Raw genomic sequence first — 18,944 nt, 5'->3', positions numbered from 1 at the left:
CCACAGCATGGAATGTTAAAAAATCTGATATTTTGTTGTTTTATGCTGTTTTCAGTCTTGTGTGTCTTACAAATGTCTGTAATGACTCCGCAATTTTTTATTAACTTTCAGAATGAATTCATTAGTAAAGGTTCACCAAAACAAGGTTATTAAACACACTTGAAGGGAAACATCATCTTCAAGGAAATGTAAATCATTTAAAAATAATAATCTGTCAATATACAGAGCATGAAGTCAGACATGTCACCATAAAAGCTGAGGATCAGTGAACTTCATTAATTCATTTCCCCCCTTTTTGAGCATCTAACTTGAGGCTTTGACAACTGTTAAAATATTTCTGTATTCACACATACATACATATTGCATTAGCGCCAGTGGGCACAATAAGCATTTTTATCAACTAAGCTTTGATAATTAAGTTTTTGTGTGAGATATGAAGATTTCACTTCGATTGACTTTTGTTTATTTTCTTACATAACAAAATTATATGAGTATTTAGTTCACAGAAAAATAATGACAAGAACCTTTCATCTTTTTCTATTTCTTTGTTGTTGCAAATTGATGTAGAGCTGATGTAGTCATTCACAAGCAACGCTGTTTTAAAATGCACTACTTTGTGTGTTTGGTGGAAATCCTTATTACTGTGGCTCTGTATTTCCTTTCTTAATGATACTAAATTCCATTGACTATCTGAAAAGAACCAGCAGAAAGAGATCACAATAGGATCCCTGTGATAAAAATAGCACTGCTGCAAATGAAGGCCAGCGCTTAAATTGTTTGGATTTTTCTTTCCTTTTTTTCTCCAGCACAATATTCCTAGAAATAAAGTGACCTGATAAGAACAGCGACACATATGCAGCGAGTTCTAAATTAGGCTTTTCTATGTCCTTAAAGACTTAAGGACCCTAGATCCTAATATAAAAAAAAACCAGATCTATAGGAAGAAAAAAGGGGAGAAAAAGGCTGTTGATGTGTCTATATCTCAGCCATTCCATCATCCCTTTGTGGTCCGCCTGCTAACCTAAATTTCAAGGCCAAAACACATTTAGAAACGATTGTGAAGCTTTTCTTGCATTTCATTGTTTTGCTCAGAATTAAGGAGCATTTCATGGCTTCCTTCTTCCCATTAGCACTACAGAAAATATATTCTATTGTTCAAAGAAGAGAGAAGTGTGTGCTGGGGGGGAGGGGGGACTGAGTAGATGTTGCACTGGAGGTCTGCTGTTTGATTAGAGGCCTTATTGATTAAATTAAGATCTATAGGGGCTGTGAAAATGAAGGTTTTTCCCCTGTGAGAATTATTATATTCTGAAACTTTTTATTTAAACTCATAGGCTCGTGAGTCAGGAAAGATTACTACAGCAGGTAATCTACAGGGCAGATTAACATTATTAGGTTAAAATAACAAAAGTATCTCAAAAACTGAAGAATAAAAAAATCCTAGTTATTGTGTGTTCTATATTCATTACAGTTAGTTTTTTTTAAAGGCTGTGATATTGAGCAGCTGTTACAATAAAGCACAACACACTTTTAAGGTGCAAGTAATGGAAAATTAGCACATTTTCATAATACTTTGTTACTCCTAGAAATAGCTTACTCTTTGCTTAAATGCTTAAGTGTCCTTATTGATCCACTTTATCAAGCATTTGCATGATGCAGTGAATATAAGAGTCTAGCAATATCTTGATGATACTGGGAAAAAGTAACCATTACTCTTCTTTTTATATATATATATATATATATATATATATATATATATATATATATATGATTAAATAGTGTAGGGTTTTTGTTTGTACATGGATTTGCAGCAAAACATAAAGCACTAAAAAGAAGGTCATTTAGAGGCTAAACCACACTCTATTTCCCTCAAGAGCACACTATACTAGAATGTTATTCTTCTTCTGTGGAGACAAGTCACCTTTTTAAATAACAAATTTTGTTTTATTCACATATTGTTATGTCTTGGACATATTTACTCTTACTTTTATGTTCTGTTCTTGCCCTGATTTATACTAATGTTGTGTGATCTCTTTTTCTTTCTTCAGCTTAATAACCAGTTTTTATTGTGTTTTGATTTTTCAGTCCCGTCTTTTACCTTCACACCAACAGGTATATATTTGCACTTTTCCCTTGTCTGATTGGCATGTGCCTGTGTGATACGGTGTCACTGTCTCTTTTTCTTCTTCCCTCATATAACCAGGCACAATATTACACAGCGAGTAGTATGAGTAGTATTCATTACATATCCTTATTGTTAGTATCATTTTACCAATTTGGCAGATCTCACACTGCTGTCCAAAGTTTGAGTTTTATATCCATTGGAAGACTACATGAGATCCTATCATCTTCTATGCTAATGTATAGCATGGTTGGGTGGTTTTTGCTTTTTTGTTTTTGCTAATTTTGTATATTGTATAGTTGTTCATAATGTTCTGCTCTACCAAAATGGGCCATAGCTACACAAAGGACTCTGCATAAAGGCAAGCAGCATTCCCTTCCAATGATTCTTAATGGAACATTACTTAACACTTAAATAGAAAGACATACAAAGGATTTCATTTTTATAAACTGGGAGATGTCTATATGTGTTGTATCCAACTGACAGTAAGACTTCGATCATCAGAACAAGGAATGAAGCTATTTACAACACACACACAAACACCCCTCATGTCCCCCAAATCCCAATCTGCTCTGGAGGATGCTCAAAGAGATCATTCTAGAGGATGTGGGGCAACAGGAGAAAGGGGTAAATTATTGCAAAGTATCAATTGAGCAGTACTGTTGGATACAACCCCATGACTATATCTAAAGCTTTGTTCTATGCTGAAACTTTTCTCTTTAGATTGGAAAGCTCTATGCTTTAGGACATGCCATTAATAGAAGATGCCATTAACGTGAAAGCAATGCACACATGCTGTTGAGTGTAGCCTGGAATTCTGTGTGAACCTTAGCATTATAATTATAATTATACCCTATACCATACAGATCTGAAAGCATGAGAATGAAATGCTTGTCAGTTATTCTTGGTTATTTAAAAGAATACCAAAAATAGACAAAGGGTTACATTAAAGGAAGTTTTACCAGTAACACAATGACTTTCCCTCGCTCTCCTTTCCCCAGTGCCACCCACTAATCTGTTCTGTGTTCCCCACCAATCCTCCAGAGCAAATTCGGGGGGCGGACAATGAAGAGATGAAGTCCTGCTGCATTGGTGGAACACCTTGCCTTAACAGGATAGCTTTGTTATCTAGAACCCCAATAATCAATGTTAAATACGGTAAATGCCAAACTCCCATTTAAACATTGTTCTGTCAGCACATTTCTGCTGAAGATTGTAATATTTAATAATATTAGCAAGTAAACAGGAATTCTAATAGTTTATTACTTAGCATTATAATGGACGACATAGTCTGTACTCAAATTGTTTTGCGAATAAACACATTTCAATAATATTGCTGATGGAGAGAGAAAATTACTTCACATTCTCAAAAAAGAATGAATTCCTTCATGTTTATAAAAATCTTCTGTAATTCTAATAAGCTGTTATTTCAACTTTTAAAATAGTTTTGGTCCTTGTTTCTCATTCACTTTTAACATATATTAATATGGAATTTGCTTCAGCATTAGTTTAAACATTCCGATATTTTCCTCATACAGAATCCATGTTTTTAACAACTGGGCTGTACAGAGAAAATAATTTATGTACATTATTAGTGTTGCTAAGTTAATTTGCAAGCTTAAATTTAAGCATGTTTAGGCTTGGTGTCAGATTTCTCACAGGAGCCAAGTTTTTAGAACTGTGAAGACAAAAATATTTTAATCAATACTTGGCACAATACATGATAGCTGTACAATAGACAACAGGGAAATTTGACAAGGAGTCATTTGAAATGCGGACTGTATTTAAAATTTAAAACTTTTCTGTTCCATAATTCAGAATCCAACTACTTTAGTTCCACTGAATTTAAATGGCAACAACCCCTCATCTTTAGCAACACTTTCAGCAAAAGGCCTATGTACCATTGGCTGCTACATTTTAATCCTGTTATTGTAATCGCTGCAAGCGGTTATCTCTGCCTTGCAGACCCCCACTTTGGAGTTCTTCTAACAAGCAGAATTTGGCTGCCTTTTAAAACACATTCCTAGTTTGGGAAATGCATAGCTATGGAATCCATCGCCACTTGCACTGAGGTTAATCTTCTTAACTCTTTGCTTAACCTGGGGGTGGTAGCTGAAGTACAGCAAGTGTATTTGGGTCTGGGCATGTTTAAAACGCATTTTCAGGTGTGAATTTTTATGACATACTTCCCAAAATATAAATATATTTGGAAACACCTATCTGTTGTGTTTTACATTCCATTTTGTAAACAACAGCACACACATCAGAAAATACTGCTTCCGAGCAATATCTATTTTATGTTTTGAAAAATAAACAACTAAAACTCCAGTGGCTTTTAGGTGGCAGTATGGTTGTATAGAGTTGGTGGTAGGAACTGCTTATACCGACAGTAATCTAGCCACAAGGAAATAAACACATTTCAGCATTTTTCTTTCTAGGATCCAACAGAAGCACATTCAGAGAATTAACTTAACCACTATATATTTTCCTTTTATATTTTAGTAACCTATCAAAGAGGAGGTGAAGCTGTAAGCAGTGGAGGCAGGTAAGATTGTATACAGGTTTCTTACATAGAATGCAAAATGCAGACTGAACTGCAGGGTATGTTGGGTAAAGCTGCATCTCTGAATGCAAACAGCAGAGGGAGCACTTTGACTTCAAACTAAAACTCTTGCGGTATAAGGGGATGATTAAAGGGAGCTAAAGTAGCTAAATTGTGGCATTTAAGGAGATTAAACACTTAGTAATGATAGCAAAGAGAAAAACCTTAAATTGGAAACCATGCTTAAAGAAAGCTGCCTCTTAGGTGATTTTTAAAAACAGAAAACAAAAACGGAATAGCGATCATTACTGGTTGGGAATTGCAAATTAAAAGTACAGATAAATCTGGGTTCTGAGAAATGAACGCAATTCCATCTTTAGACTATAGCTAAGTCTTTAGTTAATTGGTCAATCGGGAATGATTCTCTTCTCAAACAAATGTCAGTGTTTCATTAATACTGACATCACTGCAATTCTACCTGGATTGCTTTGGGTGGCAGCAAGGTCAGGTGTGTGTGTGGACACATCAGCAGAGCCAGTTGCGCACTCACACTGGTGTGTCTGCATGGCCCTGACTTCATTGCCATCTTGTGCCACCCCAGTGCTGTCCAGGCAACTGCAGCGACTCCCCAGCACAGCAGCTGCTTCTTAACAAGGTGCCTTTAAAACAAAGCTATACGGAGGTATACAATCACTGTCATGTCAAATACAAGTCAGGCTATACAGATGATGGTGCAGAGCCAAAATGATGCATAGCAACTGCAGTCAAGCCACCCACAAAGAAAGAAAAGTTATGTCACACAGAATGCTAAGATTAGCAAATAGGTCAAACAGAGGCTTCTGCTTCTTTTCCAAATGAGGTTGTTTTTTAAAAAAAAGGTGTTTAGTGTATCTTGTGTGTGAACAAGGAACCAAATTATGCAGAGCTCTGAAACTGGCACCCATGGCCACTTTCTGGGCCATGCAGTACCTGTCCCTGTACTCACACTGGCCTGATTCACACATAATAGCAAACCATGTTTACTTACTACATGAATGTGCCTTGGGATTATGTTCTTGCTTCCTTGTACACCCTCCCTCCATGCCATGTCTTGCAGGAAACTGGATTGTGACAAAAAATCCCCAAACATTTGGATTAATTGGGGTGGGCACGTTCCCTAAAATGAGGTCTGCTGGTTTTAAAAAACATGGCTAGCTAAAATCATTTTAGGAAGGATGGATGCCTGATGCAGGGGGCGGAGTGGAAGTCTTAAATAGGTTTGTTTTTTGTGTTTGTTTTTTTTTAAAAAGGAAGAGGTAAGCACAGTAGACAGCACTTTTAAAAGGGCAAAAGGGAGTGAAATGTAAGTTTTCCCCTTCCCACAGCTGAGTTGTTTCAGCTCCCCTACCCACTTTTTAACCTCCTACATACCGGTAAGGCAAACTAGTTTTTTGCCGTAGTTTTCAGGACAAGCACAAACCATTGTATGCCTGTTCAGTAGAACACCAAATTGTGATTTCTCCACAAACTACAAAGGGCAGCTTTCACAGCATATGAAGAGAAGAGAGGAAGGAGTGAACAAGCCCTAAGTTCATTCCAGGCTTCTGCACACGTTACCAAAACATTTTGATGTTGCATCTGAATAGAGCTATTCTGAGTTATTGCTGTTGATCCAGATGAGTTCCACCCACGTTAAGGCAAGACAGTTAAAAAGGGAACATTCTGCACCACCTTTTAGGTATACCCTCAGCTGTACAAAGGGAATAGAGCTGGAGATGCCATGCTTACATAAAATACAATATTTTCTTAGCAGCTGTTTTTTTCTGATCAAATTGGTATTTTTCCAAGTAATTCATTCAGAAAGCATTTGTAACTATTAGTTGATTCCAGTTCACTGAGCATAATGTACTTTGCATAATGAGAAACACTTTTGCTTAGTATTTATAGGTTTTTTTTTAATGTTCTCTGTAACTTTAATTTCCAAGAATTTCAGCTAAGCTGGAAATGGAGGGAAATGTGGCCTGTATCCAAAGAACTGCAGGAGTTTTTCTGCATACCAAAGGGAGCTTTGGCCATGTGTCAAAGAGCAGTCCCCTACGCTGCATGGCCCGCCTAATATGAAATTGAGGAAAGTTTCACAAATAGGTCATACGGCGTGTTTGTTATAAACACTGTAGGAAAGAAAGGGAGGATAGTGTTGTGCTTGCACTGTGAAATAAAATATGTGTGTGTGATTATTTGGAGATCAAACATGTATGTTGTTAATGACAAAATTGTTAGGAGTGGTTTATTTTAAAGGAGTAACAAGCATGTTGTCAGCTGTCCAATCATAAACCCAACTACTTTATGTTGGTGCAATGGAGTCTACTATGAAAGGCAGGAATGGAATGTCACCATGAATTTATTAGTGGGTAACAAAGAAGGTCCTAGAAAATGTCCACAGATCTCTGTATAGAAGAAAGGCTTTTAATGCTATCTTGGGGGGCATTAAGGAAAAGGGTGAGAAACACTAATACAGTGGTACCTTGTCAAATGGCTTAGTTGTTGAACAAATTGGCTCCCGAATGCCACAAACCCGGAAGTGAGTGTTCCGGTTTGCGAACTTTTTTGGAAGCCGAATGTCCAATGCGGCTTCCGCAGCTTCCGATTGAGTGCAGGAAGCTCCTGCAGCCAATTGGAAGCTGCACCTTGGTTTTCGAACCGTTCTGGGAGTCAAACGGACTCTCAGAACCGATTAAGTTCGACAACCCAGGTACCACTGTAAGGGAGGAAGAGTTGGTTCAACTCTTACATTGTTTTCTTACCCAATAAAGATGTACTATTTTTTTAACCAAAAGCCATACATAGAGAGTTAGTAAAATGCCTAAGAACATTAAAAGTCTTTTTAGCTGAATGGTAAAATACGCCTGATACATGTTCATACACAGCTAATTCCAAATCTGCAGCAACACTGCTTGGGGAACTTGTTGTTATGAAGGGACTCCTAACAAGGCTTCTCCAGCAGACCTGAAGGAACAAGGAAGCCCATACAAGTCAGCACATAGTTGCTTATTTAAAGCTTTCACTCTGCCAGCTAATTTCATTTAGCAACTGTTCATGTTTCCAGTATCACTAGGAAGAATAAGTAAATTTCCAGAACAATCAATCTTTAATTGCAGTCAAAGACCAGACAGATTTTCAATGTGAACTTTGCTTTTAAGATGACATCTTATGATAATTAGTAATTCTATGTTTTGAAGGCCAGGCCTTTTAAACATCAATGAACCTGCCACTCAGCCATGGCTTGCAGATACATGGCCTAACACCGGGAATAATCACAACGACTGCTCCATCAACTGCTGTACATCAGGCACTGGAAACAGTGACAGCAACCTCACTACATATAGTCGCCCAGGTAAATCTTGTTTATTATTAAAATAACTTAATTTGAACTTAATTTGTATTGTTTCCTGTTTATTTGTTTCCTTCCTATTTGCTTATTGCTGTCTATATCATCTGGGCATGTTACTGCTCAAAGTTATCCTATTGCTGTTATGTATGCTACTGTACCCACACATTTAGATCCTTTTGAGAGAGTTCCGGCCTCCTGAACAAGTACAGCTTCTCTGGGTGCTTAATCCCCTCGTCATTGTTTCTAGATTATATTAATCCTTATTCAACATCCTGTAGAATATATAAAGTGGCAGCAGGTGTCCCAACATATTCCTGCATCTTTTGGGGAGATGACTCAGAAACTAATCCATTTTATGTCTCATTCCTTCTCTTTTATGATCTGTTGCCCACAGCATTGTCTCACTCATATTCCACTCCCAGGCATAAACTTGTGTCTATAAAGATTCCAGGAGAACTAGTCACTTCTGCTTTTTGTACTCACAAACACATAGTTTTATTTATGGAATCAAATGTTGTATGACTCATAAGCAAGCTAGTACAACTTTCACTGGAATGTACAGTGAAGTGCTGCAGGTGGGTATTCAGGTACAAATGCTACTTAGACAAGAACAGTAAAGTAAAGGTAAAGGGACCCCTGACCATTAGGTCCAGTCGTGACCGACTCTGGGGTTGCGCGCTCATCTCGCTCTATAGGCCGAGGGAGCCGGCGCTTGTCTGCAGACAGCTTCCGGGTCATGTAGCCAGCATGACTAAGCTGCTTCTGGCGAACCAGAGCAGCACACGGAAACGCCGTTTACCTTCCTGCCGGAGCAGTACCTATTTATCTGCTTGCACTTTGACATGCTTTTGAACTGCTAGGTTGGCAGGAGCAGGGACCAAACAACGGGAGCTCACAGGGATTCGAACCGCCGACCTTCTGATCGGCAAGTCCTAGGCTCTGTGGTTTAACCCACAGCGCCACCCGCGTTCCTCAGTATTTAGCTATAAATTTAAGATCAATTAGTAGATTCTGCCATCAAGGGCCTTGCAGAAGGAGATTACCCGTGTAAAAAGAGAAATGGAGGCAGAAGAGTTGGGGACTCCTATATGAAAGGTACACCTTATAGTTTTGGACCTATGGAACTACCGTAATTTTCGCTCCAAAACACGCACTTTTTTGCTCCTAGAAAGTAAGGGAAAATGCCTGTGCGTGTTATGGAGCGAATGCACGGATCGGAGCCATGGCTGCCATCAGTCAAGCAAAGCGGGAGCCGCTTACACACTCTACGAGGCTCTCGCTTTGCTTGCTTTAAAGCGACCTGGAGCCGGGGAGGAGGGAGGGAAGGAGAGTCATGGCAGCAAAGCCGGCAGCAGCCGCTTACACGGGAGGAGGGACGGAGCTAGCAAAAGTCCGTGCGCTCTCTAAACAGAGCAGTGAGGCTGCAGAGGGATGGCAGGAAAGATAAAATTTAAGCAACCAGCAGCAAAATAAAACCAACCTCGAGCTCTGAGCCAGCGCAGTGAAAACCAGGAAGTAAAAAAAAAGGCTGGGGAGGGCATGAGGGAGAGGGGGAAACTTCGCAAATCCCCGCGTCTCAGCTGATCCGCGGGGACGGAGCAGCTTATTTTCAGGCAGGATAGATTTGAGCATTGTCTGGGTCCTAGTGCCCCTACCGCTTTTTTGTGCTCCATTCTATTGCTGCTGGTGGCTGCTTATCATTCAGGCTGCAAGGAGGAGCGCTTTTACACAGCTAATGGCGAATCCCCTGCAATCCAAGTCCTCCTCACTTGCTCAAATCTATTCTGCCTCAAAACAAGGAGCGGAAGGAAAAGACTGCAAACTGTTAAATGGAAAAAAAACCCAGGCACAGGGCAAATACCTTAAGTATACCTTTAAAGCAACAGTGCTCTCCCCCCCCCCCTCAGCTCGCAGAAAAGCTCCTTCTCCACACACCCCACGCGTGCTCCTTGTCCCTTGAGTTCTTTTCCTTCCCTCCCCACTTAAAACGTGGTTACAAAGCATGGATCCACATGGATCCTCAGGATTTTTGCACTGGGTCACCCCAAATTCACCATCAGATCACATAGCATTTCCATGGCTATAGCCTGCACCAAAAAACACACACGCACCCACTGTTTCATGGGGCCGCAATGGCGCAAAAACGTTACAAAGCATGGATCCACATGGATCCTCAGGATTTTTGCACTGGGTCACCCCAAATTCACCATCAGATCACATAGCATTTCCATGGCTATAGCCTGCACCAAAAAACACACACGCACCCACTGTTTCATGGGGCCGCAATGGCGCAAAAACGTTACAAAGCATGGATCCACATGGATCCTCAGGATTTTTGCATTGGGCTACCCCAAACTCACTGTCAGATCACATGTCTGTGGCCACAGCATGAACCATAAAAATCATACATCCACTGTTTCGTTTAGAATATTTTTTCCTTGTTTTCCTCCTCTAAAAACTACATGCGTGTTATGGTCAGATGCGTGTTATAGAGCGAAAAATACGGTAAGCTGCCATTTTACTATAGCTAACATTCTGATTTAGCTTCTGTTTACCTAACTATTTCTGCTTCAGAAAGCCAAATCACATAGGCCAAAAAGCACCTAAAAATAGTCTTCTAACTGAACACAATTTTCCCTTTTCCCTTCCTGCTGTGGTTAGCTGATTGTATAGCAAATTACAACAATCAGCTGGAGAACAAGCAAACAAACCTGATGCTGCCTGAGTCAACAGTTTATGGTGATGTGGACTTAAGCAACAAAATCAATGAAATGAAAACTTTCAACAGCCCAAATCTAAAAGATGGAAGATATGTCAGCCAACCAGGTCAGCCTACACCTTATGCCACCACTCAGCTCATCCAGTCAAACATCAGCAATGTTAACAGTGGCAGTGGTGATTCAAATGAAAAACACTGGAAGCCATCTGCACAGCAGAAACAAGAGGTTGCGCCAGTTCAGTACAACATTATGGAACAAAACAAATTAAACAAAGGTAAATCACTTCATGTATCTCCCCCCCCCCCCCCACTTCTCAATGCACTGGAGATTCCATAAACCTCTCCTTTCAGGGTCTCAGCTTGTGTAAATGAAAATAACTACATATATTTCTTTCTATCTGTCCACAGATCTGATAATTGGTTACTGCAGTGTGGAACTTGTTAGGATGAACTGAACACTGTGGAACAATCTAAGCTCCTTTGTAGATTTAGAAATTCCCAATTAACAGTGTCAAAGAGTTAATTAGCACTACAATAATCTGCAGAAATTGAATTTATTCTAACAAATAGGCAGCTGTATCTTAAAAGAGAATTTAATAAAATATATTTTCATATGGCTTTGAGCTTAATTTAAATTTATTAACAACAAATGAGTGACTGGCTGGTATTGAGACATCTTTAATTCATAAAGGAGATGCAAGGTGCAGGCATTGCAGTCAAATTTTAAAATAGGTCATCCCATTCTTCTAGTGGTGAATGGAGTCTAATTAACCTACATATCACTGTAAATTACTGGAATGTTGCATATAAAATTTTGTATGATTGTATTGTGGGTTTTGCTAAAAATGGAAACGAACTGATCTGATAAATTTTAGACTTACTCTTTGCATTCACCGTCTTGCATTCAGTTCTGGATTAAAATTACTGCTTTAGATCTATAACCTTAAAATGAATTGATTGCAGTGTTAACTTGAAAAATCAGAATGTGCTTTCTGGCCTTAAGGGCACATTTCTCTAATGTAGTGTGTGGGCTATAGAAAAGGAAGTGATGCGATTTCTTGCTAGTCCTTCAGGCTACCATGCAGCTTGCTTTAATAACACGATTTGCAAAACGCTATCCCTAGGAGCTGGCCCTGTTCTATCTTTGAACTTTCTGAGCACATTGTTGTAGCTCTCATGGTCACCTAGTGATATTGAAAAGGTAAAGGACATGTTCCATTACAAAAGGTTGATTCAATCTATTTACTACCTGACCTACTTATCTACAGAATGGTTCAGAGGCCACATAAATCTGACATGAGTGTCTAGCTGTTTGCTATAGCAGTGACAGTTTTTAATTATATTTTTGCCTTGAATTTTTCTGCATGTTTTATGGGATTATTATTATTTTTTGTCTCACAACTTAGGGTTTTCAAATCCAGAAAAAAAAAATTCTCTCCATAAAGTTCTGGATAAAAAAATTAATTACCTAATTCAAATGATTATTTTAAGAATTCAGGATTTAGAAAATGTGTTTTACTTTTATAGATGAGTGAAATATTCATCAGATAATACAATAAATTTTTACTGAAGAAATATCTGTAAAGTACAAGAATATTACCAGGAGCTGACATTCATTTCATGGAACAAATAAAAGCAAATCATAAACAGAGCCATGGGATGTGAAATAGGAATGATAGAGCACAGTGCAGAACTCATCAAAATGGTTATTTCTCGTTACACAGGCTAGAAGTAAATTGTCAGAAAGATAGTTTTGTCTTAGAAAATAAGAAAGCAAATGGGAGAATACTGATCTATTTTTTTTAAAAAAACCCAATGTATAGAGAATCACGTCTGTGGTAGATACGCTTCCTTAATGATAGTGTAAAGTGCTGAAAAAGGAAAAGAGGTCAAAATGGTAAATCTCAGATCAGACTATTTTGTTCAACATTTTCCCAGTCTTCCATTACATAGTCTCACATGCCACACATTTAAACACAGCAAAAACAAATCAGCCTTTCACACTAAGAACACAGATCTGTAACCAGACAATAAGTTAAGGCTTAGCTGTAAGCAGTTAGAACATTCACAGTACTATACCCAAGCAGCATATGCATGCAAATTCAAAAAGTCTGTTTTAATTGCAGACTACCGATCAAATGATAATGTTCCAACCATCCCATACAACCAAGCCTACGATCAGAATACAGGAGGGTCCTACAACAGTTCAGATCGAGGAAGCAGTACATCTGGTGAGTATGAACTACTGCTGCACCTAATCTCCAATTTCCTCAAATATTTTTCTCCCTGGGAAAGAGGCTCCCGTTTTGTTTTATTTTGGCCTCTTTTGCAATATGCTTTAGAATTTCTTTAATTTTGGTGGGTGTGGGATTGCGCCTACTTTATCACTGCAAGGTGATTGTGGCAATGTGTGTTTTAATTTCCATTTCTCTAACCCATTGTAGCCTCCCCAACAGTCTGTGCTTCCTGATCTAAGACCAATCCATGGGGGGAGCTAACCTCATCGCACCCTTCCTTGAGCTTTAGCGCACACATTGCCAAGTTAGTTTATTGAGCATCTGAGATTGATGTGATCGCTGTTTTTGTTTTTAAGGAATGATATTCCTTTTACCTGAAACAAAAAACCTAATCACACCAAGCTACTTTAAATCAAAAAGACTTTACTCTTAAAAACAACAACAACAAAACAACAACAACCAGCTATCAGGCATACACTAGGCAGCCTCTCTGTCTTCGTACACAGCTGGACCCAAAAGGGCATTACAGGCACTCCCAGTCAGTTGAATGTATAAAGCCCTTTGCTTTGAAGCCCCAAATATCATCTGATTGCCCAGGCTTCATAGCACAGTGCAAGGCTATCTGCAAACCCTGGTAATCAGTTGCAGTTGTTCCCTTTTGGAAACTTCTTAATGCCAAGTGGGCTAGAGAATGCGGCTTAGATTCAGTTGATTGATCCTGAAAGCACATCTTGAAGGGAGGTTTCTGCAACCACCAAACAGCAGTTATAGTGACTTGAACTTTCACAGGTGGCAGTCATATGATGTCATGTGATTGACAGATGGGCAGACTGTCTACTTTCAAAGTTGGCCTGCAGAGGTTAGGGGACCGTCTAGAGGGGCTGGGAGCTGGGGGCACTGTTATACAGTGGTTTCATTCCTTCCTCCTGGGCCGTGTTCAGAAAGTGGTGGGGGGGGATGAGTGTTCAGACCCCTGGGCTCTCACGTGTGAGGTGCCTCAGGGTTTTGTCCTCTCCCCCATGCTTTTCAACATCTACATGCAGCTGCTGGGAGAGATCATCAGGAGTTTGGGCTGGGTGTTCATCAGTATGCAGATGATACCCAGCTCTACCTCTCTTTCACATCAGAACCAGCGAAGGTGGTGAAGGTCCTGTGTGAGTGTCTGGAGGCAGTTGGAGGATGGATGGCAGCTAACAGATTGAGGTTGAATCCTGACAAGACAGAAGTACTGTTTTTGGGGGACAGGAGGCGGGCAGGTGTGGAGGATTCCCTGGTCCTGAATGGGGTAACTGTGCCCCTGAAGGACCAGGTGCGCAGCCTGGGAGTCATTTTGGACTCACAGCTGTCCATGGAGGCACAGGTCAAATCTGTGTCCAGGGCAGCTGTTTACCAGCTCCATCTGGTATGCAGTTTGAGACCCTATCTGCCCGTGGACTGTCTTGCCAGAGTGGTACATGCTCTAGTTATCGCTTGCTTGGACTACTGCAATGTGCTCTATGTGGGGCTACCTTTGAAGGTGACCCAGAAACTACAACTAATCCAGAATGCTGCAGCTAGACTGGTGACTGGGAGCAACCGCCGAGACCTACATTGGCTCCCAGTACGTTTCCGAGCACAATTCAAAGTGTTGGTGCTGACCTTTAAAGACCTAAACGGCCTCGGTCCAGTATACCTGAAGGAGCGTCTCTACCCCCATCATTCTGCCCAGACACTGAGGTCCAGTGCCAAGGGCCTTCTGGTGGTTCCCTCGCTGCAAGAAGCTAAGTTACAGGGAACCAGGCAGAGGGTCTTCTCAGTAGTGGCACCCACGCTGTGGAACGCCCTCCCACCAGATGTCAAGGAAAAGAACAACTACCAGACTTTTAGAAGACATCTGAAGGCAGCCCAGTTTAGGGAAGCTTTTAATGTTTAACAGATTATTGTATTTTAATATTTTGTTGGAAGTTGCCCAGAGTGGCTGGGGAAACCCAGCCAGATGGGTGGGGTATAAATAAATTATTATTATTATTATTATTATTATTATTATTATTATTATTATTATTATTACAGTATTAGGATCTAGCCCACCAGCCAGATACAGTTCCCTATCCTGCAGTAACAATGATCTTCTTAGTTGGATCAGGGCACCTCTGTTGGCAAAGAAGAATGACATTTTCACAACCCACCAATATATCTTGGAAAGTCAAGAAGTGTCAACACAGTTGCTAGAGCACGTGAAAACCTGTGCAATTATTATTTCCTCCCTCTGTTCAGTATTAAACCAGTGTGACAGCTTTATTTTCGGTCAAAAGCAACCACCCAGGGTCAAACCAACAGGCTGCTCAGCAGTAATGCTAGCTACCTGAGCCTTGTCTGGGGTATTATAAGCTGAGGGAGAAGTCTCTTTTTCAGACCATTTCATCCCTTGCCCCATCTGTAACTTTTGCAGTTTTGACATGTGCATGTAGACCTTCACAGCTTCATTAAGTTTCTGTTATTTTGGTAGAAGGCAAGTGTGTTTGCCTTCAGTTCAGCTTTTTGTAACTGTATTTGTGTGTACATATCTGTCCAGTCTTGCTTGGAACCTATTACAAAGTCTGGACCACAGGTTTCCCGCCTACCATCCCTATACCACAACTCTTTCTTGATCAAATGATGTACTGTGAGATGCCTGTTTTACAGTATAATGGAAATTATTTAACAACTGTATAAAAAAACCAGTTTAGCAGAGATGGAAGCACACACATATCTAGAAAAAGAAAAGAAAAGCTGCTTTCTATACAGCTACAACTACTTTCAGGGTTTCTCTTATGGCTGAATTACAGAGACACCAACAAGTTATAGCAGAGCTGGCTTCTGGGAAAGGGTTTGTAATACACTCTGCTGCTGTTCCTTTCATAAAACATTACCCTATAGTTTGCAGATGAATGTGAGGTTTGGTTTATAGTTTATTATTTTATGTGCATGCGTGTGTGTGTTTTTTAAAATTAGTAATGTGGAGGAAAACGTGAGCTGTTATGGGACGACTTCACAATTATGCAACTGCTATGATTACCCTGATATTAGTTATCTGAACAGTGGGTTTGAGGGGTGGTCAGTTGAAATATATTTATAAATACATTTTCCTTCATTGAGATAGTTGACTGGGACCCAAGAGATTCTAGAGGGAGGTTCTGCACATTTACTGGGACTTCTGAGTGTTCTCTTCCTACCACTCCCAGAAGTGGATGCAGTTATAGTGTGCAGACATGCCATTAGAATATGCTGCAAATGACCCAGTTCAAACTCTGAGGCATTAGGAATGTTGGTAATACAACCGAATAAAATATTTAACATATTTAGATTTGAAAAACATTCACTATTATTCCAATTTAAAATAGTTTAGCGTATTTAGAAGCATGCAACATTTCTCTTTCCGTTTTGCTTTACATCTTATGTGAAATGTTCACTTGAAATCCAACAGCACCCAAGCAATCGATCCTTTCCCCAAGATACTCAGATGGCTAAAGCTTGTATCATTTTACTGTAAGCTATAATTTTCTACCAAGAGTAGCTGAAAACATTTGTCCCATACTTTCTTCTGCTCTTCTTATTGTGGTTTTTTTTTTTAATTCTTCCAGTAATTATTTTCAACTGCACCTGCCATTTGGAATGAATTTAGTAATTTCATTGTGCCTAAAACATTTCAGTGGACAAGTATAAATTACATATATTCATTAATGTAACAGGGAAACCTTTAATAGATCATATCTCTGTCAATTGTGAACCCAAAATTAGGCTTCAAAAAATAAACTGGGGGGTGGGCGCTTTGGAGAATATATATCCAATGCATCTTTTTGTTGTTTAATACTTAGATGATAATCTGTAATGCAATTAAAAACTGTAGAAATATTCTTTAATTATATTGCTTGTACAGTTCATTTATGGATTTACCATATTTTAGCAAAAAAGTGAAGGAGACTGTTCCCAAATATAGGCAACGAAAGACAAAGTCAGTTCTAATAATTATTATTTTAATATAAATCCATATTCTAATAATACTTATTTTTGACATTGTTTTCACTTGGGTTTCTGTGACCTTAATCTTACATATGTTTTAGCCATTTATTAATTCAATTCTTTGTGTATTTCTTAACTGAAATGTACTACAACAGTGTATAAAAGCTGACTTATTAGTGACATTTACATGCTTACTAAGTTCTACAGAATTCAAAATTTGTAACAAGCTATGTCTGGAATATTGTATGTTCTTTTTGAAACTCCTAAACATGTGAATACTCGTTCAATTAACACCTTGTCACATTGTTAAATCGCTTAGAAAATTGTCCCCTAAAGGACTGATCAACAATTTATTTCATGGGCTATAACAATATGAATATATTTCTTCATAGGGAGTCAAGGGCACAAGAAGGGTGCTAGAACCCCCAAGGCATCCAAACAGGCTGGTATGAACTGGGCAGACCTTCTTCCACCTCCCCCTGTACATCCTCCTCCCCACAGTAATAGTGAAGACTACAGTCTATCTGTAAATGAAAGGTAAGATAAAAGAATAATTCATCAGTAAATTTTTCCAACGCAGTGGTCCAGATTCACTTAATTAACTGAATAAAAATATTTGTAATCCTAGTATGGAACTGAGTCTTCAGTTTGACTCAAGAAATAATATTAATTTGGTCCAAACATGGTATGAATGTATTCAGTATTGTAATTCACATATTCTTAAATTAATCCTTAGCTATGACCAGGAAATCCCATGTCCAATCCCACCAGCAAGAATGTATCTACAGCAGGATGAGCTAGAGGAAGAGGAAGAGGATGAACGAGGTCCCACACCACCAGTTCGAGGAGCAGCTTCATCTCCAGCAGCAGTGTCCTACAGCCATCAGTCTACTGCTACATTAACGCCTTCCCCCCAAGAAGAACTCCAGCCAATGCTACAGGATTGCCAGGAGGAAATGGGACATTTGCAGCATCCACAAGATCGGAGGTATGTTACCAAAGCACATTCTGAAGGAACTTCCTTAAACTAGTTCTATAAGGCAAACGTGTTGGGGTTAGGCAACACAACCAGCAGTAATCAAACAAATGTGTCATTAAATTGCTTCTAATGTTATATCTTAATGAAAATTCAGTATGGAGAGTAGCACTTCATTTACCATGGTGTAAACAGTGTTTCCAAAGAGTAGTTACATAGTCTGTTATCTGGATGTAAAATGTCATAATGAACAAATCCGTAGTTTTCTTTTTATTCCAATGCAAAATAAAAGGCTACTAGATTGGCTGGAAAATTTGCATTCTTGCCTCCCAAACATGTTTGTAACAGGTAATTTTATTCATAATGTCCCTTACTCTCCTTACTCATTGGCCAATTTTCAAAGTTTAATTGTTTCCCAGGACTTTCCTGCTATTATCTTAAGTGGTTATCAACAAATAATACCAATAGTATTTGATATTTCTTTTTGAGCTGGTTAATATGATCTAACAACATTAAATTAGATTCATTTGTAGATGGCAGACCCTTATACCTTTCCAAAAAATCCTGGTATGGCTACATTCCCTCCATATGTGGGCAAAGTACCATTTTCTTCATGGTACTTCAAGTGGAGTTCTGACACGTTATAAAGCATCCTTGATAGCCTTTACAGTATGAAATACCACCTCAGTCACATTTTCAATACGTTTTCCATAACTGCCACTTTGTTCCCATTTCTAGTTGAAACTTTTGTCATACTGACAGTGGACTTTAATCCATGAAAGCTTATGCCATAAAAATAAATTTATTAAGACATGTAAGATGCCATGGGACTCTGCTGTTTTAAAAAACTGTGTAAGCTTCTGATCACACTGTCTTAAAAAAAAAGTCATAGACTGAGTAAGTACAGGTAACGCTAGTAAAATGATTAGAAGGTGAAGACTGGAACTTTTTTGCTTTGGTAGATTTTTTAAAAAATGAACCATATGGAGAGAATGAATTT

The 18,944-nt window shown here is 39.0% G+C and overlaps 1 protein-coding gene and 1 long non-coding RNA gene across 8 annotated transcripts in view; one reads left to right on the top strand and one right to left on the bottom strand.

The window, feature by feature from the left end:
* Nucleotides 1–18,944, bottom strand: part of LOC310761622 — a 140,307-nt gene that overhangs the window by 63,958 nt on the left and 57,405 nt on the right. The window lies entirely within an intron of this gene.
* The window catches only part of ROBO1 (roundabout guidance receptor 1), a 573,037-nt gene that overhangs the window by 531,753 nt on the left and 22,340 nt on the right, over nt 1–18,944 (top strand). For 2 of the 4 annotated variants that reach the window (XM_083611369.1, XM_083611371.1), the window contains 7 exons: nt 2,086–2,112; nt 4,625–4,667; nt 7,883–8,037; nt 10,696–11,028; nt 12,880–12,984; nt 17,361–17,505; nt 17,705–17,956. In XM_083611369.1, coding sequence (XP_083467495.1) covers nt 2,086–2,112; nt 4,625–4,667; nt 7,883–8,037; nt 10,696–11,028; nt 12,880–12,984; nt 17,361–17,505; nt 17,705–17,956 — 1,060 coding nt within the window. The remainder of the gene's footprint in view (nt 1–2,085; nt 2,113–4,624; nt 4,668–7,882; nt 8,038–10,695; nt 11,029–12,879; nt 12,985–17,360; nt 17,506–17,704; nt 17,957–18,944) is intronic. The other 2 variants (XM_083611370.1, XM_083611372.1) reach the window with 1 other exon arrangement.

This window comes from Podarcis filfolensis, assembly GCF_964270895.1.
Source record: "Podarcis filfolensis genome assembly, chromosome: 4".
NCBI classification, from domain to species: Eukaryota; Metazoa; Chordata; class Lepidosauria; order Squamata; family Lacertidae; genus Podarcis; species Podarcis filfolensis.
The sequence above is the reverse complement of the archived record's forward strand: the minus strand, read 5'-3'. Positions and strand labels throughout refer to the sequence as shown.